General features: G+C 36.0%; 2 protein-coding genes across 3 annotated transcripts in view; one reads left to right on the top strand and one right to left on the bottom strand.

The window, feature by feature from the left end:
* Positions 1-1,980: 1,980 nt before the first annotated feature.
* LOC106163205 (uncharacterized) lies at positions 1,981-11,869 on the bottom strand. The gene is made up of 7 exons (XM_087009579.1): positions 11,279-11,869; positions 10,198-10,318; positions 7,833-8,024; positions 3,933-3,983; positions 3,487-3,579; positions 3,238-3,291; positions 1,981-2,649 (listed from the first exon to the last, which is right to left on the bottom strand). The coding sequence occupies exons 1-7, from the start codon at positions 11,506-11,508 to the stop codon at positions 2,560-2,562; spliced, it is 831 nt and encodes a 276-aa protein (XP_086865705.1). The 5' UTR covers positions 11,509-11,869; the 3' UTR covers positions 1,981-2,559.
* A 1,753-nt stretch (positions 11,870-13,622) lies between these two features.
* The window catches only part of LOC106169165 (aspartate--tRNA ligase, mitochondrial), a 79,772-nt gene continuing 69,164 nt past the window's right edge, over positions 13,623-24,230 (top strand). For both annotated transcript variants that reach the window (XM_087009707.1, XM_087009706.1), the window contains exons 1-10: positions 13,623-13,777; positions 15,831-15,997; positions 16,247-16,345; positions 16,762-16,860; positions 17,121-17,244; positions 17,614-17,660; positions 17,846-17,917; positions 19,284-19,388; positions 23,219-23,398; positions 23,837-23,944. In XM_087009707.1, coding sequence (XP_086865833.1) covers positions 13,672-13,777; positions 15,831-15,997; positions 16,247-16,345; positions 16,762-16,860; positions 17,121-17,244; positions 17,614-17,660; positions 17,846-17,917; positions 19,284-19,388; positions 23,219-23,398; positions 23,837-23,944 — 1,107 coding nt within the window. In that variant the 5' untranslated portion in view covers positions 13,623-13,671. The remainder of the gene's footprint in view (positions 13,778-15,830; positions 15,998-16,246; positions 16,346-16,761; positions 16,861-17,120; positions 17,245-17,613; positions 17,661-17,845; positions 17,918-19,283; positions 19,389-23,218; positions 23,399-23,836; positions 23,945-24,230) is intronic.

Genomic DNA, 24,230 nt, shown 5'->3' with positions numbered 1-24,230 from the left:
TGGCTCATACCAGTGCGTATGTAACAAGGGTTTCGAGGGCGATGGTATGGTATGCAAAGGTATGACTGTATCTATGTTGCTCCTTTTTTAAGACCACAAAGAAGGCTGCACTGTGTAAAATGCTTGAAATCTTTCAAGTGATTCAAAACAAAACGTGTAAACCATATGGATGATATTACTTTATCTACTGAGCATCCCAATACACAGCTTATATCTGCGTTGTACCAGATACATTTTCCTGCTGAGACTGTGTGGTAAGGCCGTAATGGTAAAGAATCCCGCAGAAATGTTATTTTTTGATATAATTTTTATTGTGTCCCTTGATCATTGTAGCTGAATCATTTACATGTTATCCAGTTTACAATCATTTTATTTTTTGTAGATGAAACGCCTATGAATACTCAAACAAGAAGGTTTGTACTAATATTTTACAAAATTTGTATGACAGCACCCTTTTTCGCACAACTCAAATTTATTTCTACCCATAAATGTATACGTAAGGTAGTGCAGTTGCCATTTACCTGTTGTACCACCGTCGTAGTTGTTGGGGGTACCATGGGATGCCCTAGAAACGCCACGTTTGCATGCAATAAAGGTATGCTATTTATTTTTAACCCCACAATCTGATACCTGTTATTATAGACTACAGCCGCATATTCTCTCTCTCCCTGAATCTGCTTGGCTTTGGCGCCACACAATCACCAACAACCACTTCCAAAATTGACACCGCAGGGGCTACAGAAACGGCTGCTGTCAATAGCATTTGCACAGAAACCATTGCCCTGGGGTGCTTTTTTTTCTTTTCATATCGACAGTATACTAGAAGAAGTTGGACAATTTGCAAAAAGTGGCACTTCGACTTGTCTAAATAGGGACTAAATATTATATTTTCCAAAAATTTTATCTAAACAACTTCCCTACAAGGCGAACTATTCTGAAATTAGAAACGAATAGCTATTTTAATTTTATTTATTTATTCATTTTTAGTAAGAAACCTATGAACACTCCGCATAATACTGTATATTTCCCAAAAACATTTAATGTTTCCTTTTAACTAGATGCCAATGCAGACTTAGAGCGGAGACCACGGGCACAACTTTAGGCTCTATTCTATTCGATCTCCCAACCCTCATCTACGGGCACAAGACCTTGTGGGCCACTGACATATACGGAAATGAAAGTGCCGCTTACGTTATAACTGACAAGTACCCCGACTTCTACAACACGCGCCGTCGCGCTATTGTTGACACCGACGACTTGCTGACATGCTTGAGGGTTCTACGAAACTGCCCCGCTGACTGCGAACGCCTGTCTAAGATCATCATCGGCGACAACCTGGGGTTCGACACCGAGCTCCTAGTGGAAAACAGTGCCGGTAAGAACGTTAATAAAACCATGGGACAAGTTATGTGCGAGACTTACAACCATGACATTGACCCACCGGGTAAACGTGTCGTGGTTTTCTTTAATCCCGGAAGCGATTGCGGCCAGGAACTGAGTACCTATGCTTCTGAGGCATATCTTTGTTGCAAATCCGAAGAAGTTTCAGGAATTGGAAAATTGACCTTTTGGAACCGGAAGTGCAGCGAAGGAGTTACAGTGTCTGAGTTATTGGTTGGGTAACATGCGTTTTCAACGCCCTCTAGAATTGAAAGACAGTTCTGACTGTCCATCGATGTTGGAATCAACTGTTTTAAAATCTCATGTGAAATATCATGTGAAATATCATGTGAAATATCAGTTCCATCTATAATCGTCAAAATATATTGGTGAACTTCACAATAAAGCTAAGCTTTGTCATTTTCGAGAATATTGCGCCGATGTAAAGGAAATTCCTCCATGTCGTTCTTTTTCATGCATCAACGGAAGTAGCATTTTTAATCAATTTTATTTGTTACGGCATTTTCCAACTGAAATGATGTGGGTCTAAATACGACGCAAAGTAGTATGGAGAGGTATTAACACGCTTTTAAGAGAAAATGATGGTGAAACAAAGATGTGATTTATTCTGAATTCTTACGCATGCATAAACATCGTAATGAAATATAATTTAAAAAAATCCAATAAGGTACCATCTGGTCCTTTCGTCTAAAGACATATAGGGCCTAGTGTGTAGGATACAACATACGTTCCAAACAGTGGAACGTAAATTCCACTCATTTTATTGCTTTACCTTCCCCTTCTCTCTCTCGTCACGTTTTGTCAACAGATTCACAAGTGTTTCCTAGTTTTCATCTAACAGACTACTAGTAGCTATTGTTTTGTTCTAAAGATGAAATAAGACGTTCACAGTCATACTATATTCATGCGGTTTCAGTTAACCTTTTGGGAACCAGCTTTCAAACACATCGTTTAATAGATTTAAGAGAAGCTAATTCACTAGATAAGAACCTGTCGAATTATAAGACTGCATTAAATAATTCAGGATGCAGTGTAGATTATTGCGAAGATGCAAGAGGGGAATTCCATGATGAAATCCTTCCGATATACATAAACCGTCCTGGACTCGTCTTTGTTTTTAATTGCCGGTTTCAACGATCGCTTACATTTTCCGTATTTTCATTCTGTACAGCTAGCCTTGTCTGTTGGTTCGCCGTCAAAATCAACAACATCATTTGGCGTGTCTGATTTATGAGATGTGTCGTCATCCTAGGAAAGAAACAATTAAACAATTACAATGATGAATTCTAGTATATTTTGCAAGATATTTTGAATACATCACGGGTAACCCCTTTTACACTGGACGCGTCGTTCCTGCGTCCTTTGTGCGACCATTAAAACTGTTGTCGTAGAAAGAATGCACAAGCATCGTTTTGGTTGCAGAATGAATGCTCAATGATCAGTCAGTTGTCGGCACATAAAGTAAGATTTTTTATTCTCAAACGGGGCCTTAATACTGGACGCAGGAAGGATGCCGCCTAGTGTAAAGGGGGCTTATCTAAAGGGATGTACAAGTAGTGCTGAAGCTGTCACGTCTTCCTCCCCTCTCCAATTGGAGAACCTGCCTTGAAGATAACAGAACAGTAGATTAGATTCTAAGCCTACCTTGGTTTTGTCAAGTTCCGACTCCTTCGTTAATCTCGACGTCTTCCGCGCATGGGGAGGTAGATTCTTAAATGACACATCTGGGATCGATGGAATAATTTGTACATTTGCACTAGTTTCGCTGTACTTACATACCTAGCGCATGAGTTAATTTTGAAAAGCAGACAGCGTTAAGCTAAATGTTGGTCTTACCTCACTATTGTGGTTACTTATTAATTCTTTCCGCACTTCAGTTTTTTCCTGCAACTAAAATAAATAAAGATAACTTTTAACTTTTAGTTTAAGATATATATCATTTATTCAAGAACTACTTCAAAAACTGTTTACATTGATCAAAAATTCAAATTGACCACATGCATGTATGGCACATAATCACTAACTTTGTAAGATGCCCCTTTTAAAAAAGGTGAGCATGGGCGTTCACAAAAGGTACCCGCTAACCTCAGTTTGACCCTCTTTTAATCGATTCCACTGGACCATGGTCTCCGGCGTCTCCGGGACTTGCACATGCCTGGGTGATTGTGGTGTGCGCGCCTACAAAAGATACTAATTTATAACGAAAGAGACACAGAAACTTCTATTTTATCTATGTAAACTATGTAGCTATGGTATGTAGCTACAGAGCAAAATGTACGCATTCTTTTGTGTGTGTGTGTGTGTGTGTGTCACACAAACTCACACATACACACTAACACACACACGTACAAGAACACACTGAGTCAAGATGCACAAAGTAATAAATCATTGTACCATATTGAATCGCCACTGTATGTGAAATACACGTCTGGTGAAAGCATCAAGATTGTTGTAGAGAAGACGCGTACAATCCGTTATTCCAGTTCTTTGAAACGGGTGGATGCACCCCGTAAAACGAAAGCTATACTTACAGGATTGGTAGTTAAAGTCGTGGAGGTCTTATCCGATCTCCGAGAATGCCCCTTAAACAAACGTAGAATAAAAATGGCTTTTATTCGTAGTCGTTTACGATTAGGTCTACAATAATTAGACAGCAAATCTTCTTTTTTTATATTTTTGATGGTTATCAGCATTCAACATGCAGTATTAGCCAACATCACATAATCTTTTATAACAGGTTTGCTCTTCGCCCTTTAAAAGCTGCATTAATACAGAAGTGACAAAACAAAACAAACAAGGCAGCAAAGCTGTCAAATGTACAGACAAAAAGCAGACAATAACAATGCACAAAACAGGCTACTGTCAATTCTGATGCAAAGGTACATTATGCTTAACTGCAAATTCAACATCAAATTTTAATTATGCTCAACAGGTAATACCAATGTAAGTGAAATGTGTAACAAGCGTAAGGCTTCAGGCCCATGGGAGTTTAAGTTCACACTTTGAAAATGCCAGAATGAGAAAAATGAAAATTTCACATAAAACTGCTTAAATTCAATAATAAATGATAACCCATTTGAGCTGGCTTTCTAATTTGAACTGCATGCCAATCCTACAAATCATACTTGTAAGTTGAAAATAATAATAAGTAACATAGTTTTCTTTTCATAATGTTTGTAGTAGCAGTGGAAAAAGATTTTTGTCAATTTTGATGTAACATTACATAATAAATTACAGAATAATTATCACCAATTTTTGATTATTGACTATAAATAGCATGGACATGTAGAAAATTTGATTACCATTTGGCTTCATGTCCATGGGAGCTTCGAGTCCCACAATGAATATGCCAACATGATAAAAATGAATATTTCACTAAAATGTTTAACTTCCAGAAAAAGAAGCCAATTAGACTGCTTTTCCAACTCAGGCTGCATTTTAGTCCTTTGTTTCTTTTTTGAAAGTTTGACAATCATAAGTAACATGGTTTTCCCATAATGGTCATCATGGCAGCAGCACCCAAAATTGTGTTTTCTTCTATTTTAATGCAATATTACATAATGCTTAACAGCATAATGACCATCAGTTTTTAATAATAAAAGATCCGTATCGTGGATTTTCAGAAAATGTGATTAGCATGGGTCTTCAAGCTCGTGGAGGTTCTAAGTCACACCTTGAAAATGCCAATATGTGAAAAATTAAATTTTCACAAAAAACTGATTAACTGCCAAAAAAATTTACCAAATAGTCTGCATTGCCCACTGAAGCTTTATTTAAGTCCCATGTTTCTTCCTGTAAGTTTGAGAACAGTAAGTGACATGGTTTTCCTTAAATGGTCATCATGGGAGCAGTGTCCAAAATAGGGGTGTCCTCAAATTTTGATGCACTATTACATAATGTTTAACAGGATAATTACCATCAATTTTTAATAATAAAATATTAGTATCATGGATATTCAGAAAATGTTCCTAGCAAAGGTCTTTAGGCCAAAGGAACTTCAAAGTCACACCTTGAAAATGCCAAAATGTAGACAAGACAGCACTGTCCTGAAATGTGTTTTTTTCCATTTTTAACAATTTTTTAACATATAACAAAATTAACAATTTACTACCATTTATATATGATCAACTAAGATAATTGATGAGATGGGAAAAATATCAATAGAACAGTGTTTAATGTCCAATTTCCTCCATTCTGAGTTTCTGAACATAGTGAATGAATGAATCTGACAAACTGCAATGATATGAGTTTATTTCCATTTGTGAAACACTATTATACAATACATGATAACAAGTTTACCATCATTTTTACATAATCAACTAACAATGTTGTAAAGATGCAGGAAATGTCAAACAAACACTTTTACGAATCTTATTAGTTAAATAATGAGACTGTTAACATGCCTAAGAATTGAATCTGAGGAAATGTTTAAAAACAGCATAACTTATAAAATAATGGCCCGATTATGCTGATTTTCGAACTTGACCTACGTTTTAGTAAGATTGATTACTCCTGTGAGTTTCATGACAACAGGTCTATCGGTTTTCCTTGAAATGTGTTATCAGTGTTGCACATATGCTGAAAAGTGAAAAAAACAGCATAACTACTAAAATAGTGGCCCGATCATGCCGATTTTCGAACTTGACCTGCGTTTTAGTAAGATTGATTACCCCTATGAGTTTCATGACAACAGGCCTATCGGTTTTTATTGAAATGTGTTAACGATGTTGCATATATGCTGAAAAGTAAAAAGAAAGCATAACTTCTACAATAATGGCCCGATCATGCTTATTTTCGAACTTGACCTGCGTTTTATGAATACTCATCAGCTCTGTAAATATAAAGCCAAAAAGTAAAACTGTCTTCCACTTATGGTGTTAACTCTGAAAGTGCACGGCAACAGTGACGGCGACATGATCGCTGACGGCGACGACAGGCGCAGGTGATGGCAATATGTACATACATATCTGTGTCTGTACATAATAAAATATATGTATCATGGATTTTCGGAAAATGTGACTAGCATGGGTCTTCAAGCCCGTGGAGGTTCTAAGTCACACCTTGAAAATGCCAATATGTGAAAAATTAAATTTTCACAAAAAACTGATAAACTGCCAAAAAAATTTACCAAATAGTCTGCATTGCCCACTGAAGCTTTATTAAGTCCCATGTTTCTTCCTGTAAGTTTGAGAACAGTAAGTGACATGGTTTTCCTTAAATGGTCATCATGGGAGCAGTGTCCAAAATAGGGGTGTCTTCAAATTTTGATGCACTATTACATAATGTTTAACAGGATAATTACCATCAATTTTTAATAATAAAATATTAGTATCATGGATATTCAGAAAATGTTCCTAGCAAAGGTCTTTAGGCCAAAGGAACTTCAAAGTCACACCTTGAAAATGCCAAAATGTAGACAAGACAGCACTGTCCTGAAATGTGTTTTTTTCCATTTTTAACAATTTTTTAACATATAACAAAATTAACAATTTACTTCCATTTATATATGATCAACTAAGAAAATTGATGAGATGGGAAAAATATCAATAGAACAGTGTTTAATGTCCAATTTCCTCCATTCTGAGTTTCTGAACATAGTGAATGAATGAATCTGACAAACTGCAATGGTATGAGTTTATTTCCATTTTTGAAACTCTATTATACAATACATGATAACAAGTTTACCATCATTTTTACATAATCAACTAACAATGTTGTAAAGATGCAGGAAATGTCAAACAAACACTTTTACGAATCTTATTAGTTAAATAATGAGACTGTTAACATGCCTAAGAATTAAATCTGAGGAAATGTTTAAAAACAGCATAACTTATAAAATAATGGCCCGATTATGCTGATTTTCGAACTTGACCTGCATTTTAGTAAGATTAATTACTCCTGTGAGTTTCATGACAACAGGTCTATCGGTTTTCCTTGAAATGTGTTAACAGTGTTGCACATATGCTGAAAAGTGAAAAAAACAGCATAACTACTAAAATAGTGGCCCGATCATGCCGATTTTTGAACTTGATCTGCGTTTTAGTAAGATTAATTACTCCTGTGAGTTTCATGACAACAGGCCTATCGGTTTTCCTTGAAATGTGTTAACAGTGTTGCATATATGCTAAAAAGTGAAAACACAGCATAAATACTACAATAATTGCCCAAACATGCTGATTTTCGAACTTGACCTGGGTTTTATGAATATTCATCAGCTCTGTAAATATAAAGCCAAAAAGTAAAACTGTCTTCCACTTATCGTGTTAACGATGAAAGTGCACGGCGACGGCGACGGCGACGGCGACAGGGACGGCGACAGGGACGGCGACGGCGACGACAGACGCAGGTGATGGCAATATGTACAGACACATCAGACATCTGTGTCTGTACATAAAAACCGAAAGGCAAATTCGCAGATCCACTCAGCGTACTCGATGTGTATGATCACTCTTATCTATGGACTTAGAACTAGCGCGCCAAGGGCACTGCTGGCTCTGTTTCTTTCTGCTTCTTTCTTCTTTGTCATAGATGTCGATACTGTCGATCAACCCCTCCATCATGAGGTGACGCAGTCGCTGCCTTTCACCCTCCGCCAGATCACGTTCCTTTTGAGCTAATTTCTCCTAAAACGTCAATAAAACCTTTATTCTTACAGCTATGATACAAGGGTGAAAGAAGGGAAGGATTCCTTCAGATCTACTATTTTATAAACTATACAGCCATAATACCAACTATTGAAGGACAGACCTGCACGTGTTCTTCAAACCATCATAAAACGAATTCTAATCTATAGAAACACATTAATATTGCCTCCCTAAATATTTACAGTCTCATACACCCCATTTCCATAGATTTTAGATCGATCTATCCCTGTGGGGAGTCTCACTAGATTACTGTCAGCTTGGCCGGCTTAAGCGTCTGTCCCGCCTACTAAAAGCTGTAAGGGGGTAATTAACTATGGTGCCCGCTCGGCTGACTGCAATTTAGCGTGAACCCCCAGGGAGTTAGGTCGATCTAAATCTTAATCACTAGATCGATCTAAATCTCTGGGAAAGCACCCTTAGTTGACCTACTCAGAGGCCAGTAATTTATCGCTAGTTTACAGCTGCTTCTAGATGTAGTTTGTCTATTGCAGTTTGCTATGTATCTGCAAAAATTAATATGAATTTTTGTGAGGGTCCATCGAAAGTTCCGCCTTTCTGCAAGAAAGCCGTCATTTTGGAGTGGACCTTTCCTCATTATACAGAGCATATTGTTGATTGAGAGAAATAGGGCGTGTGCATTAAAGATGCACCGATTACATACATATAATTTCATAATAAAAGTACAAAGTGTTGAAATCTTAAAGAGGGATGGTAGAGAGACAATGGAAGACATTTTGTAGACATTCTTAAACATTTGGCAATTGTCGTCCTACCTTGCTAGCTACATTGCTTAATTGTAAAATCAATAGCATCCTGTGTACACGTAATCGATCAATTAATCCATGCAACAAATAAACAAATAAACAGCCGGGAAGATAAGAATAGTAAATAAGTGAAAATGATTCTTAATTTACCTGGGAGTTTTCATATCTGGTTCTTGTTATTGAACTAAACAAATATAACGTTTTTCTGAGTGACATAATTAAGTGACGAAAAAGACGCGTACGTCTATATACGGGTATATATCAAAACAAAAGAATCCCTGTGGTATTATTCCTGCTAGTGGTTTCCCACATTGCCATTGATCAAATTGAACAGGAATACATACATATGCTCATTCTGAAGATAAATTGAAAACTATTGTCGTGATCAGCTTGCAAAAGCCGGAAGATGTTGGCTAGATTTATGGCTTTCCGGCCTAAGATCATCTATTCACGACATGGACCCACTTAACCTGTATTTTACGACATCTACGTCGGGTGGTATTTTATCGCCACCCATAAACGATGTCAGCCGCGCGTGAAGTTTATTGATATTTCATTGGTTACCGGGGCAACTGATGTGATCATCGTTTTAGTGTGCCGATAAAGATAAGATTACAAACAGCCAAATCAATCATTCGGCAGGTGATCTTCGGATACATAATCAACCATTTTCCAAGGGGCTTTTGTTCGTATTATTTCTCCGGTTTGTCACTGAGCGTTTCATAGGAATGGGGAATATTGCCTGTGACACGCAGGTTTTTGTGTCCATTCAATATTGATACATGCACGTTTTTGTAATGTCAAATAATACGGGTTAATGATACACTACAAATTTCTTAATAACTCAATCAGTACTCAATCCATCTCCGTACTGTATATTATAATCTTGCAAAACACAAATGCTTACCTACATGTATATAAGCACCGAAGCCCAATTTTTGCTTTTCAATTTTAATTTTTTCATTCATAAATTCAAAATCTTTTGAGTTGTATGAAGGCACATATTTGGTCTAAAATGGTTGTAGAATGTGAAAAATTGCTTGCGTTGAACGTCGTTATATGGATATTAGTTATGTCTACATGTGCATATGCCCCCTCTCCCCCACCCTCCAAAACTGAAGGCGTTCTAGTTCTCGTATCTGCCTTCCGCTGTTCATTTTGTTGACGCCTTCTCCTGGGCGATTTTACATGATCCACTATGGGTCCTGTTTCTCGTCACTTTTGACTAATGTCTTTGGAAAAAAAAATACTCGTAGAAAAAAGTGAATCCATCCTGGACCTGGGTTAGTGGGGGAGAAGAACTAACTTCATTGCAGCTCCTTCTTGTCCCTTCACCCTCGCCCTCACCCCCACCCAACCCCTCACCAAAACCCACCTGGGATACTTACTTTATATTCAATGTCTAGCTTCCGCGTGAATTCCGCAGTATATTCGCTGTCCCTAAGTCTCAAGACGTCACTCCCCATCAGCTGGATCATACGGCGTTGATGTTTGCGAGCTTGTTCCTCACTGAAAAAAAAAAAAAAAGAATTTTCCAAAAGTAAGTGTATGGATTTATTCATCGTAGGTTTTACAACCTGTCTGCTGTTGCCTCTGAAAATTAAACGTGAATCTATGATTATTCAAAGGCGATTAAGAAGTTAATTTGCTGGAAAGGGGTGGAGGGGCTGTCCTCCTCGCCGTTGCCGCTTTCTGCAGTTATAACTGACGTGGTTGGAAAAATGTAAGAAGAGCAAAAAACATTTCCTTCCTCTTAGCCCTGCTTCCCTCGGCTCCAACACTGTAATATTAGCGGAGAATACTCAAGAAATGTTGTTAAAAGGAAAAAACAATAAATAAAAAAATCTGATATACAAGTATAAGCAGAATATAAAATAACTCGACTTACTAAAATGTATTAAATTTATTTAGGGGTATGCTTCAATGGTGTCCATAGGAAATATAGACGCACAGTTGAACAGGAAAAAAAACTCAAACATGGACCTACGTATAGCAAATACTTACGTATTTACGCCAACCCCTCTGCTAATGTTGTTACTAAGCAACCAGCATTTCCATAAACAAATAAACATACTAATAAACAAAACAGCAACCCGTAATCGATAACCTGCTCAAATCCGATCAACTTTATCTTAATTGGATTTAATTAGTTTGAGTTTGGTCCACTCTTCGTTAGATTGTGTCCACGTAGCAGTTATATATTTTCAGTTTACTTTTCAAAGCAGACAATTTTTCAACTTAATCATTTTCCCTAGTACGTTATCATCACAAGCTATGAACCATTACAGCATTTCTCTCTTTTTTCTTTTTTTTAGTGTTGTTTAAACAAACATTTTCCGTCAGTTTAAACGTGCCATGGAATCTGTACGTGTATTACTATTAAACATATTTTCTCAACACCATCGGCGGTTTAACTGTTGCTCTAACCGTTGATAAAAATTTACAAATACTTTAGCATGGTATACATACCAGTCTATACTAAATGACTGTGGATCAATCTTAAATTCATATGGGGAGTGACTACGGTATCTTCTCTCCGTCTCCTCTTGGTCATAATCCTTCAACAAATTCATGATAATTTCCTGATGTTTCTTCTGCAACTCTGGGTCTTCCTCCTTAGCGCCGGAATCCACCGAGCTCTTTCGTTCCCGTAGAAAAATACCCAAGTTGGCATGCCTGAATCTATTACTTTTGCTCATCCTGACGCGACCAAATAGTCAATATTTGTTATTGTGCGGCGTACTCACAGGGAGATTGTTTGAGCGCGTCAACAACAATGCCCAGAAAACAAATAAAAATAATTGAATAAAAGTGGCTAATGATCTCAGTGGATAATTTACTCTGTGTGCTCGATGTTTCTCGGGTCTCTAATGTTTAAGCACAATAACTGTTGGTCCGGTCTGTACGAACATTGTCAAGGATAATATTAACGCCCTCGTCTTAAAATGCGCTATCATGAACGTGGAGCCTCTTGAACACACAACACGTGTCTAGAAAGTTGAATTTAATTTTCGATTAGATCTTCATTCCAGGACAAGTTTGTCTACAGAGGGGAGTACTGGTGTCCGTTTAAATTTTTTATTTTGTTACTGTACATATTAGTGACACTGGCGGGTTTTGCCTTAAGCGTATGTGTGTGTGTTGGGGGGGGGGGGTCGCAAGGAAAAAAGATTCGACTCCCTTAGCTCGGCAAATAGATATAAAAAAGAGTACCAGTACACGAGGGCAATTGTACTACAGTATAATGTGCAAAATTGTTTGATTTTGTTTCATTTCAGTCGTTTTAATTTTTTAAGGGGGGGGGGGGGAAGAGGGAGAGAGGTGTAACTCTGAAGCAAAAGGAGGGTCACTTGACCGGTGTGTCCCCCGGGAGCTGACATACTCATTTACGTGTATGCTAGTCCATCCAGCGGTACGAAAATGCGCTTCAAAATCTATTTCCCTCTGTTCTCCTATATTATTTAATCAACACTTAGTCGTTCTAGATCATCAACCTCTTTTCTGTGATCTTTCAAGATTTTTCGGTGCTTTTCACACAGAGAGACAAAGGATGTGACATATTTAGTAAACTGTTCTTAAAGCGCACACACCAAAGGGACGAAAAAGAGCTGTGAAGGAGATTCTTTCTCAGGTAGAAACAAATTCTTTCAGCCAGCCAATTTATACGTTACGTGCCTGCAAATCTCTTGAGCATTTATGGCTTTGAGCTTGGATCGATCGGTGACGCAAGCTCAATATAAAGTCGGGTGTAAAACAATTTGAGGTGAGATTTAATGAGGCGAAGTTTACGGAACGTTTATTTATTATAGTTTTGAAAAGATACTGAGTATAGGTTGTGATATTGTGAAGATGACAACATATTTGACACGATGGAAACCAACCAAACAAACAAACAAACAAATCAACAAAAAACAAACAAACAAACAAACGATCGAATAAATGAATAAATAAATAATTTAGCCACGAAGAATTGACGACTTTCATAGACATTTTGGTAACAAATAGCCTACGAGCAGGCCCTATATAGGCCTATTTAGTCAAGTCACGCCCTTTAGTAATTAAATGCCTGAAGGCATAAAAGATTCAGTTCCGTCGGACTGGCAACAAATAGGCTTAAATGCACCTTCATTATAATCACATTAATGAATAAAGGCAGCTTTAATATTATGTTGCCGTAGAAAGTGAGATTTTGGGATATGGTGCACGACTTCCCGCTCATCGTTGTCTTGGAAACTGAGTAGCCTATGTTAAGGCTCATGGACACCTGAAAGCTTTTCATAAACAAATGATAAATCTTTCATAGGCCTATATGAAATACTGGACTTACCTCTCCTCTATTCTAAGTGACACGTAGGCTACGGCATCTAAATAAAGAGATAGGCCTATATAGGCCTAAGAAAAACAATGTTAAAAAAAATTGGGGCCGCTTTTGTTTATGTCTATCTTTTAAAAATGAAATTTCAAGATCTTATATATGAAGCCTCAATAATATTATAAAGTAGTATTTTAGTATGGGGATATGGGTGCGGTATATTTTTCAGAAATCGAAGGGGGGGGGCAAGACCCCCCTGACCCCCCACTAAATCCGCCCCTGTAGGCCCTACTGGTACCAGCTGGGATACTCCATATTTTAAGTACATGGTCTGTAGGCCTGGGGCCAATTTAGGTGTCTAAATACGAAATCTCCATTCACCATTTCCCATTATCCACTGATCATGCATGTAAAAAGGATGTTCTGGTACCTGGAATGTAATCAGTAGATAAATTGCTGCGTCGAGGTGACAGCTCAACTAATGCAATGCGAAGTTAAACGGAAGTAAACTACATGCGCAATAAACAATGCGCAGCACGTGTTAAAAGACATGGCGGGTCGTGCAAAGTTGCTTGTCGATTTCATCAGACGTTCTCGACCCGTAAAGATTAATGGATTTACTGTTCCTGTACAGACAAGGTGTATAAGTAGCTCAGGTATGGTATGCGTTGAGCAGTTTAGTAAAAAATTGTTCTTGTGGAACGTAAGCAGTGCGTTACTACAACCGGTGTCTTGTCAAATTCATTAGATCAGTAGTTCTGTATCTGTATCTGTTCATGTACGTCTAGAGACACCAATACTGGTATGAAGTAGACGGATAGAAGAGAGCGCATGGGAAACTTAGTCAAATAGTAGTCCTGATCTAAAGCTTTCAACAGTTTCAGCGTTTACTTGTTGGTCACTGAGACCATTCCAATCGGAAACTGTTCTGACGAAGAAAGAGTTTTTTCTGACGAGTGTTTTACAACGTTGTAAGTGAAAGCAGCGACTGTTATTAGTACTATTCACAATGTTTTCGAGTCAAAGTCATTGAAAGATTTAGCCCTTATACGACGTTTGTTAGAGACTGGTACGAAGTAAGTGTCGGGGGGTATCGCTGGAACTAACCCTCAACCACCTTGAATAGAAAAGTTAGCCGCAGTTCCTTCCTCCTGTGCTGCAGTAGTGGTATCTCTAGTGATTTCAGCATGGAGGTGACACTACCTTGGGATTGAGACTTGTAATCCCCAGTGATGAACCGTGCAGCTTTTCTTTGAATTTTTTCCATTTTATCAATGTCAGTTTTTAAATAAGGATCCCATATGATAGCACCATATTCTAGAGTGGAACGGACAAGAGCTATGTAGGCAGATTTCCGTGTGATAACTGGACTATGGTATAAATTTCTTCTAATGAATCCTAGTAGGCAACTGGCTTTTTTACATTTATATTATAAGTTGTTTATGTGAGTTGACCATTTAAGGTCGGAAGAAAGCATGACTCCTAGATATGGGTTGGTCTGAACATTTTTAAGCACTGTATTATCCAGTTGGTAGAAGAAAGAGGATTTCTGGCAAACACTAAGAGAGTAACATTTGGAAGCGTTGAAGCGCATGCCCCATTTCATGGCCCAGTTTTCTAAGCTTGCGAGGTCTTGTTGAAGAATAATATGGTCTTTTTGCGAAGATATTTCCCTGTACAGTAAGCAATCATCAGCGAAAAGGCGTACTTTGGATTTTACAGAGTCCGGTAGATCATTTATGTGGCACTTCTCTTGAACTCTCGCCTTCAACAACTACCTTCATTTGACGATTACACAAGAAAGATGCAATCCACCGGTGTATTTTGCCTCGTATCCCATAGGCATGTAACTTATGAAGCAGTTTGTTATGAGGTACCGTGTCGAACGCCTTAGAAAAATCTAGTATCGCGATGTCCGTTTGTATTCCTAGATCAAAGCTAGATGTGAGGTCATCTAATGTCACTGCTAGCTGAGTTTCACACGAATACCTTGGCTGAAAGCCGTGGTTTAGGGAAGTCAGAATATTGTTTTGTTCAAAGTATTGCAACATATGGTGACATACAATATGTTCTAACAGTTTACTAAGTACAGATGTCAGAGATACTGGGCGATAGTTTTCAGGTAGGTGACGATCACCTTTTTTGAAGATTGGTGCTATGTTTGCATTAGTCCAGTCACGAGGTAGACTCCCAATATCAATAGTTGTGCAAAATTAACATTTTAAGGTCAGTGTCACAATTTCCTTACGATCTACACTTTTGACATCACTTTCCAAGCGCAGAGGAAACAAATTTATAATGGGGGAGCATAGGGATAGGGAGGGGGATTTCCCTTGCTGCCTGCATGACGTGATTGAAGAAATGGGGGGGGGGGGGGTATCCGGGTAGACCGCCTACACCTAGCTTTTGTAAAAGTTTCATTCACTTGAACTTTTTAAGAATGTTGGTAAATTTATTCCTTTTTAATTTTTTTAAATTTAGCATCTGGAACCCTCGGGTTTTTATATTTATGTCACTGAAATGAATTCAGAGCCATGCAGTTACCATCTCACCAAGTATTTGATTATGAATTAAATTAATTTGATTTAACTAGAGGCTTTTGTTTAACATTTAATAAATGATTGTTTTAAAATGGTGCTAAAACAGAGTAAGAATATGATTTGCTATAACAAGTGTGCTATATTTTTTTCTTTTCTTTTTTCATAACAGTGTTTGTAAGTCACAGTCAGCGTACTCATTCGTGTGGGGAATTGCGCGCCAGTCATGTGGGGCAAGACGTGGTGCTGTGTGGATGGCTCATGCATGAGCGTGCACTGCAGTTTATAACTCTTAAAGATGCTCATGGAGTGACACAGTTCATAGTTCCAGATAATAAGGTAGGTGGTGTTTGTTAAGTGCTGGCTTGCTTTGATTTTTAAAAAAATCAAGATTTACTGATAGATTAAGTGATCGAAAGTAATTTATCAGGCCATAATGTTACTATATACATTAATATTGATAAAAAACCATTTTGATGATATAATGCATAAATGGATAAAATGAATATTGCAGTAACTGTAAGAATAAAGTCCACACATATTGGTATATTATATTATATCACTCATCTTTTTTTTCCTTTGTTTCAGCGAGATACACTCTGTGAGGTTGTGAAGGGTTTGAAGTTTGAGTCAGTTTTGCAAGTGAAAGGAAAAGTAATAAGACGCCCAGAAGGACAAGAAAACCCAGTAAGATTTAATTATAATGAGTCATAAGTGTATGTTACACAGTCAGTATAGTTGCTTCAGTCAGTAGGAAATGGATATAAAACAGGAACGGATGGAAGCTGTCTTCTGGAAGATGTTCAGAATTTTTCAAGTTTACATTGATGAGCATCTAAAATTTTCTGGTTGAAGACGATCGAAAATGGAGAATGGATCAACAAAGATGATTTGTAAGACTGTTAGAAAATATCTCTGGGTCTGCCCCTTTAAAATTTAGACACTAATGCACTGAAGATTGTAGAAACTTTTCATGAGGTAGTTTTTTCTTTTCATGAGGTAATAATGTTATTGTGTGTCATGTGCATCAAAGTTTATTATTTAAAATAGCTCATCTTTATTATTATTATTATTATTATTATTATTATTATTATTACACTCAGAAAATGCCCACTGGAGACATTGAAGTTGAAATAGAAGACCTGAAGGTGTTAAATCCAAGTCTTGCTGAATTACCATTCAAAACAAGAGATTATGAAGAAGTAAGTATGGTAATTCCTTACTAGATTTAAACAGGATTCATTTTTCCCACAGGCACATACAAATGGAAATAGTTAAAATTTTGTGGAGGTTGTAGAAATTAAGTTTGATACATGTCAAATAGCATGTTGTTGTCAATGACAAGTGTTTATAAGACTTTACCATATGAAGCTTAGTACCATAGTACACTAAATTTTGCATTTGAGTCATCTCACTTTTCTCTCTTTATAATTAAGTCAGAGAAATATTATGTTTTTTCTAGATCACAGAGAATGTTCGTTTGCAGTACCGATATTTAGATATAAGACATTACAAAATGCAAAAGAATCTTCGCATTCGATCCAACATGGTCATGAAAATGAGAGAATTCCTGTGCAATAAACTAGGTAATAAAGTAAATGTACCACAGAAAAGAAAAGAAAGTGGATTAGTATAGACATTTGTTCATACTGCATGCAAATTACAAAATTGGTCATTGTTTTGCGACTTATTGAAACTGTAAGGAGGAGTAGATACGAAAAAATAACGTTTCAAATAATTTTTTCCAATCAGATATGGTATGCTTATACTTTTTAAACACAGATTGTTGCATTGATGCAGATTGGTATATAATAGGTAACATTGGAAGAATATTAAAAATTTGTGTCAATATTTTGTGTGTTCAGTCTCATCAAATGTAATTTAACTTTCAATTTAGTAAATCAAACTTGACATTGTAAAACTTGTAATGACCAAAAAGATTTGTGTGTTTTCAGGTTTTGTAGATGTAGAAACTCCCACATTGTTCAGAAGAACACCAGGGGTACGTATTAACATCTTTTTTTTTGGGGGGTGGGGGGGGGTGGGGGGTGGGGAGGATAATATCTATAGCAGTAACTTTTTTCTGCGTGTGCTATTACATTAAATTTTTTATATCTGGTCTAAAGACATATTTAAATGTTATTCTTCCATTATTTTTAATTATTTTGATATTTTGATATAATTCAGGGAGCAAGAGAATTTGTTGTACCTACAAAAATGCCTGGGAAATTTTACTGTCTTCCACAAAGTCCACAACAGGTGAGATATGTGTGCGTGTAAACGCATGTATGAGTGTACGTGCATGTGTGAATTTGTGTATGTGTTTGTGTGTACATGTATCTTTTATGTGTGCATATATATATGGCTGTTCCTGTGTGTGTGTATATAGCGTCCAATATCTTAACAAACGCAGGTTGTCTGTTTGAGCCTTTATTGATCCACTACAATAAGATACGTTCTGAAATAATAATAAATAAAGATACTTAACATCTATACTTCATGATCCTTTTCAATATGACTTACTTATATAATGACTGAATGTCACTGTTATTAAATCAATTTCTTTTATAAGTGCATTACAAAGTTAAGAAGAAACAAATTAATTCCAAAATTAAATGATAACATACATAAACTAGCTACTCACTAGACTTGTCTAGCCTCCACTTGTGAAACATGACAAAATACCGTATAACCTTCGTCTGCTGACACTGTAATAAATATAAAACAACTTCATGAAATTATGTAGCTAGCTGAGATAAACATACTCAATATCTAAGGAAAGAAAATAAACGTAAACTAACAGGCCTGACAAAGTTTGTTTGTTAACCACGCCTAATACATTCATGCATTATAACACGTGTTCTTAAAATGCCTTTACATTACTTGCAAATTTATATGCTAATTACGTAATGAGCTATAAAATAGGTCTAGTAACCAAGCAACATATATAAAATGAGTTTTAAGAAAGGACCGGGCAAATACATACTGTACTTATTTGTCTTTTTTCCTATTTTCTCTTCATATGTGCGAGTGTTGCGTCCTCCGTGAATCTGAACGTGTGCACCTCTCCCAACTTACGAATCTCTTTCTTCTAAAGATCATTTTCTCAACCAAATACATAGCAATTGCACCGAATGCAGTATGTGAGACTACATGGTAATTACTTTCCCTTAAACACGGGATATAGAATTCTAGCCACTACAGTGTATGTACATGTGTTTGTGTTTGAGAGAGAAAGAGAAAGAAAGAGATAAGACTTCGGAAATATCTTTGCAATTTACAACAAAGATATTCAGTTTTAGAAGACAAGATTTTGGTTGGAAGTCACAAAAATGTATTAGAAAGGAAAATCCTAGAGTACACATAAAGAATCTTTCTCTCTGTGTTGTTAAATACTATTGCAATGCCAATGGTTTTATGTCTTACAAAAATATCATTTATAACGTACCTTTAAGGTGATGTTATTGTGCACCATTGGAAAACACTACCAAAAGATGATCCAGTGCCTTTTGGTGTAAAAAAAATTACAACTGAATTTACTTGCTATTTCAATCATTACGGACAATTTAGGTTTTTAATTGTTGGTATTTGGAATGCATAACAAATGTATATATGTATATTTCAGTTTAAGCAACTCCTTATGGTAGGGGGTATAGATCGTTACATGCAGATAGCAAAGTGTTATCGTGATGAAGGAGCAAAGACAGACAGGCAACCAGAATTCACCCAGGTGAGATTAAAAATATCATCAAATTAAAATGACTGCTACTTAGAATGATGCTTCACGATTTTTTCACTTCAGCTTATGGATGACCTGTGTTTAGTTTTTTTTTTTTATTATTTTGGAGATATCTTCTGAATGAGTTAGGTCACACAAGATAGTGGGCACTAATTCCACAGGGACTGTATGCAACCTGATTGACAGACTATCAAGCCTTGTCTTGTTTCTAACACACTCATATTATAACTAGCTTTTCAAGATTCTGCTTAACACCAGGAAGAGGCACATTAGTCTGTTAATGGGACTGCATTTAGTGATTGTCCCTGTTTAGTTAGTGCACACTAGCTAGAGGAACCTAGCTCATTCTGTATGACCCTTATTTACAAGTTTATTATGTTTCCTGTGGTTGTGTGCTTGTTTGACAAATCTGCTGGTAAACAAAACATGTTCAAGTTGAATATATTCAGATAATTTATTTGTAAGCAGAGGCCAGGAAAAATGTGATTATTTTACATGGGATTAAATTGCCTTGGATTATATTGTGTTTGGTGTCATTGCATTTGGTGGCATAGCATTACTTTTTGGATTGTGTTAGTTGTGACAAGTTGGTTGTGCTCCTGATTGGGTTGTGCCCTACAATACAAAATGGGATCGTGCTAGACATGAGACATTCTGTTATTGGTTTTTGATACAAACTTTTTCCATGGAATCACATAATTTTAAGATTTTAAATTCAATTCTAGTGGGACCTAAGTGTGCCCCTTCCTCCTCCTCCTCAGCCAATTAAGTGTTTTTGTGATAAATGCCCTGAGATTTTTTAAAACCCGGGTTCATGTCTGTTTTAAATAATACATGTTTATGTAATGTAATAAAACTTCCTTAATTATATTTGTATTAGGGAACATATGGTATGATGAATTACATAGATTGAGTTACAATATGGAGTAATAACTTTCAGTTGGCTATAGTGGGAAATTAGGTATGCTATGATATTTGATGATAAAATCTCATCTATTATTAAGTTTGTTTTATGTGTTTATTTTTTATGTAAAGCTGTGGCAAAGGTCAGTAAATAAACAGAAAAGAGAGAGAGGCAGAGAAAGAAAGAAAGAGTTTGTTTGCAATCCTTCTCAAAAGAGGGCAGCATATGCTTAGTCACATTGAATCAATCAAAATATAAAGTCTATGTAACTCAACTGGTTTACCACAAACATTTAAATTGAACAAACCTATTACATCTTCAGACATTACTTACGGAATGGCTGCTCCCAGTTTAATAGTCTTTCTACCAGTGTCAGTAGAAGAATATGCAAAAAAAAAAAAAAAAAATCCACAACAGATTAAAACCTTGTCTGTTGTAAATTGAGAATCTTGAGAACTTAAGTAATTTTTCTTTGGGTCCATTAAATAAGAACAGAGTGTCTGCTGAGATAACTCGGAGTAATCAGTCTGGGCTTAGGTATTTTCTGTGCCATTAAACAAATTCTTTTTCTTGATCTATTTCTAATTCTATTAGCTAAATGCAATGTTGTCAGTTCGAATTCATACATACCATTCGAGTGTTTTCCTAATACTATGGTTTTCACAGAGTTATTCTTTCAAAATATTTCTGTGGTTATAACAGAAACAGCCTGTCTCAGTTCCGTCAGTGAGAATTTTTAATACAGAAAAAATTATTTATGATTTCACAAATGTTTCTGACATTTGAATGATGTGATGGTGAGTGACAATCATGGTAACTTTTTCCTGTGATAAAGCATTTCTTTTTATTTTGGTTGATTTTGATGAAAGAAATGAAGGGAGGAAATCACAAAAGCTGTACCCTGCGGAATCATTATCCACTGACAATTCAATGACAGATTGACAAATAACAAGGGACCAAGTCAGGAGCTGGTTTCACATAGAGCCTTATCCTGAAAATTGGGTCAAACTTTTAGATCAAAAACTTGATACCGTACGTTACAACAATATAATACAATACAGTGCAATAAAGTTTAATTCATGTCGGAAAGAATGAAAGTACAATCATTAGCTGAGTAGCTATTCACCGACAGAACTTCGAAATTATTTGTTCCAGTTAAGTGACGATAGTATTAGGCATAAACATTGATTTGGTCTTTCTTGTTACAAAATGGGCTCAATATTACAGATCATAATATGATTGATTTTGGGTTGAAGTTAACTAATAAATTTGTGGTTTTGAAGTTCAGACCAGTCTCCAGGCATAATTTTATGGTGTGAAATGGACCAGACATGTAAGTCTCATACCTCCAGATGAACAATTTTATGAAAGAAATGACCTTACAGTTCAGAATGAGAGCAGTTAAGAGGATACAACTGGTGCTAGAAGGCAAATTATTTGACCCAGGCTAGCATCTTATGAATGGATGAGGGGAAAGGGAAACAGGGTCTTTTTTTTTCAAGCCCATTTATCAGGTTGTGTGTGGTCTAATCATACATAAGAAATGATCAAAGACTTCAGTAATGGGTTTACGTTACAAACCTCATTCTCTCTGGTTTATTAAATCGCTCAAGGTGAAAGCTGTTCAGGGTGGATTTAAATTGACAATAAATGGCACAATTTGTCATACTTCTAAAGAGATTTGCCTTGGGTTATTGACCTTGAAAAGCTAGTATCTCTAGTAAACCACCACATGATCTGTTATGAAATTTTGGACACACTTTGTTGGTTGTCATTGTTATGAGAGTGAGCTTTATAAAAATTCTTTTTAAGCGTATACAATTTTTTTGTGCATTTTTTGTTATTTTCAATTTTCTTTCAGTACTTAAACACTAATTTATCTTCCAATTAATTATTAATTTTACCTGCACTACTATTGAAGACGCTGTATTAGAAATGGAATGTTACTTTGTTTTCATATTTAGTAGCATTTTTCATGAGTTAACTACTAAAAATGTGCCCTAGTAGAAGAACATAGCTAACTTAAAGTTTGACATATATGTTTTTGGTGTCACAGAAGTACAGAGGTTAGAATTAGACTGCCAAAAACACTTCCTATTTTAAAATTGTTAACTTGAACAAAAAAATGCTGAAAACTTGTGCATTAAAAATAAGTCACATAGTTTCAAAGAAAGCAATTTATCAATTTGTGAGTGTCATTTGAACATTTTGTCAACACATGGCAAAGCAGTGTGGTGGATGCAGAATATTTTGAAGTATCCTGTTTACAACCAGAAGAGATCAAATCATCATTAAAAGCATCTCATGAAATCCTGATGCTAAGAAAACTGCTGACACTTTACAGGAAATTGCAGTGTTTTTGACAGATTAATTTTCTGAACTAGATTTATGTCTGGGAGAGATCTTATGGTATAAACCTTGATTAAAGCTTATATTGAACAATTTATAAACATGTTGATTGTGGGAGCTTGAGGGATAGGGTAACCAACAAGCTTAGCTGATTGCTTAAGCTGAATTGTACTTTGAAAAAGATAATAATCCTAATAATTATTTTATTATTATTATTAGCAGTAGTAGTATTTATGTTGTTCCAGTACCCATCTTTCCACCCTTAGATAAAAAAAAAAAAAAAAAAAAAAAAAAAAAAAAAAAAAAAAAAAAAAAACAACAACAACAACAAGAAGAAGAAGTAATGCATACACAATACCAACTAGACTAAGTACAGATAATGCAATGAAACATAATTTAATGAAATGGAAGTAAGGTAAAATTATGTACAGAGAAACCTTACTGCTCCCATTCTGGAGTTCATTTTAATTCTGATTTAGAAATAGAATAAAAACACTAACTTAAAATAGAACAGACCATACTCATATTACATGGAAATTATATTTATCATGACTTTATGATGTTTTAGGTTGATATAGAGATGTCCTTTGTCACCCAAGAGGACATTATGGACGTCATAGAAGGGCTCCTGGTAAACTCATGGCCAAAAGAGAGTGGAGTTCTAAAAACTCCTTTCCCCCGTATGACATATGAAGATGCCATGCGACAGTACGGTATTGACAAACCTGATACAAGGTTTGAAATGAAGGTAATTTTTGAGTCCATTAAGTGATATGTATTAAAAAATTGATATATATGCCAATCAGTATAAATAAAAAGATCATTTTAAGAATTATAATTTTGTCATTTCCTTTTCATTATTAATATTTAAATTTTGGTTGCTAGTATTAGGGTCAAGCGTATAGGGGAGTAACATAAAGTTATGTGTTCTTTTTTTTTATAGGGACTAAAAAAATTTAAGATTTGTTCAATGAAGCTAGAGACCAAACGTTTCTTGTGTAATAAACTTCCAGAAAATGTTTTATTCTGGGCAGTTTTGAGGGATTTAATATCTTTTTAGGTAGTTTCAAGAAAACTATGAAAATGTTAAAGTTAACGTAAGGAATATTCTCAAAGAATTGAATCAATAACTCTTTTTTCCTTGTGAAAATTTGTTGTGTCTAATGTGTATGTTTTTATTTCTCAGATCAAAGAAGTTACAGACATATTCCAGGGTCAATCTGTGCCTGTTTTTGCCAAAGCTCTAGCCACTCCAGGATGCAGCATACATGCGCTCAACATCAAAACGGGCCAGGTAAAAAAAAAAAAAAATTCCTTCATACCTTGTTAATGTAATAGTGGCATTATTGGAACCCATTCCTTTGAAAATTTTTGAAACAAGATCTTTTGGGTACTTTGATGAGTCTTTAGTATGGACATTTTCATCAAGTGAAAAAAAAAAGAATTGCTTTGATAGGTATTAAAAGATAGAATAAACGTTTTTGGGTGCTAGGCATAAGGTAGAAGGGAGGCGTGCTTGTCACAAAGATTTGTCATGCTTATCCCAAGAGTTATGTTTTTGTGTTATAGAAAAATCCTTG

Source organism: Lingula anatina, chromosome 3 (genome assembly GCF_051362555.1).
Source record: "Lingula anatina isolate TDL-2025a chromosome 3, LinAna3.0, whole genome shotgun sequence".
NCBI lineage: Eukaryota > Metazoa > Brachiopoda > Lingulata > Lingulida > Lingulidae > Lingula > Lingula anatina.
This window is presented reverse-complemented; position numbering and strand designations above follow the sequence as displayed.

Bases quoted from the DNA above. Each gene is read 5' to 3' on its own strand.
- LOC106163205 (XM_087009579.1), bottom strand. From the start codon at position 11,508: ATGAGCAAAAGTAATAGATTCAGGCATGCCAACTTGGGTATTTTTCTA. The intron at 3,984-7,832 runs GTACGCTGAGTG...CGTTTGTTTAAG, and splicing joins AGAGTGATCATACACATCGA to GGGCATTCTCGGAGATCGGA. The intron at 2,650-3,237 runs GTAAGACCAACA...TTTCTTTCCTAG, and splicing joins TAAGTAACCACAATAGTGAG to GATGACGACACATCTCATAA.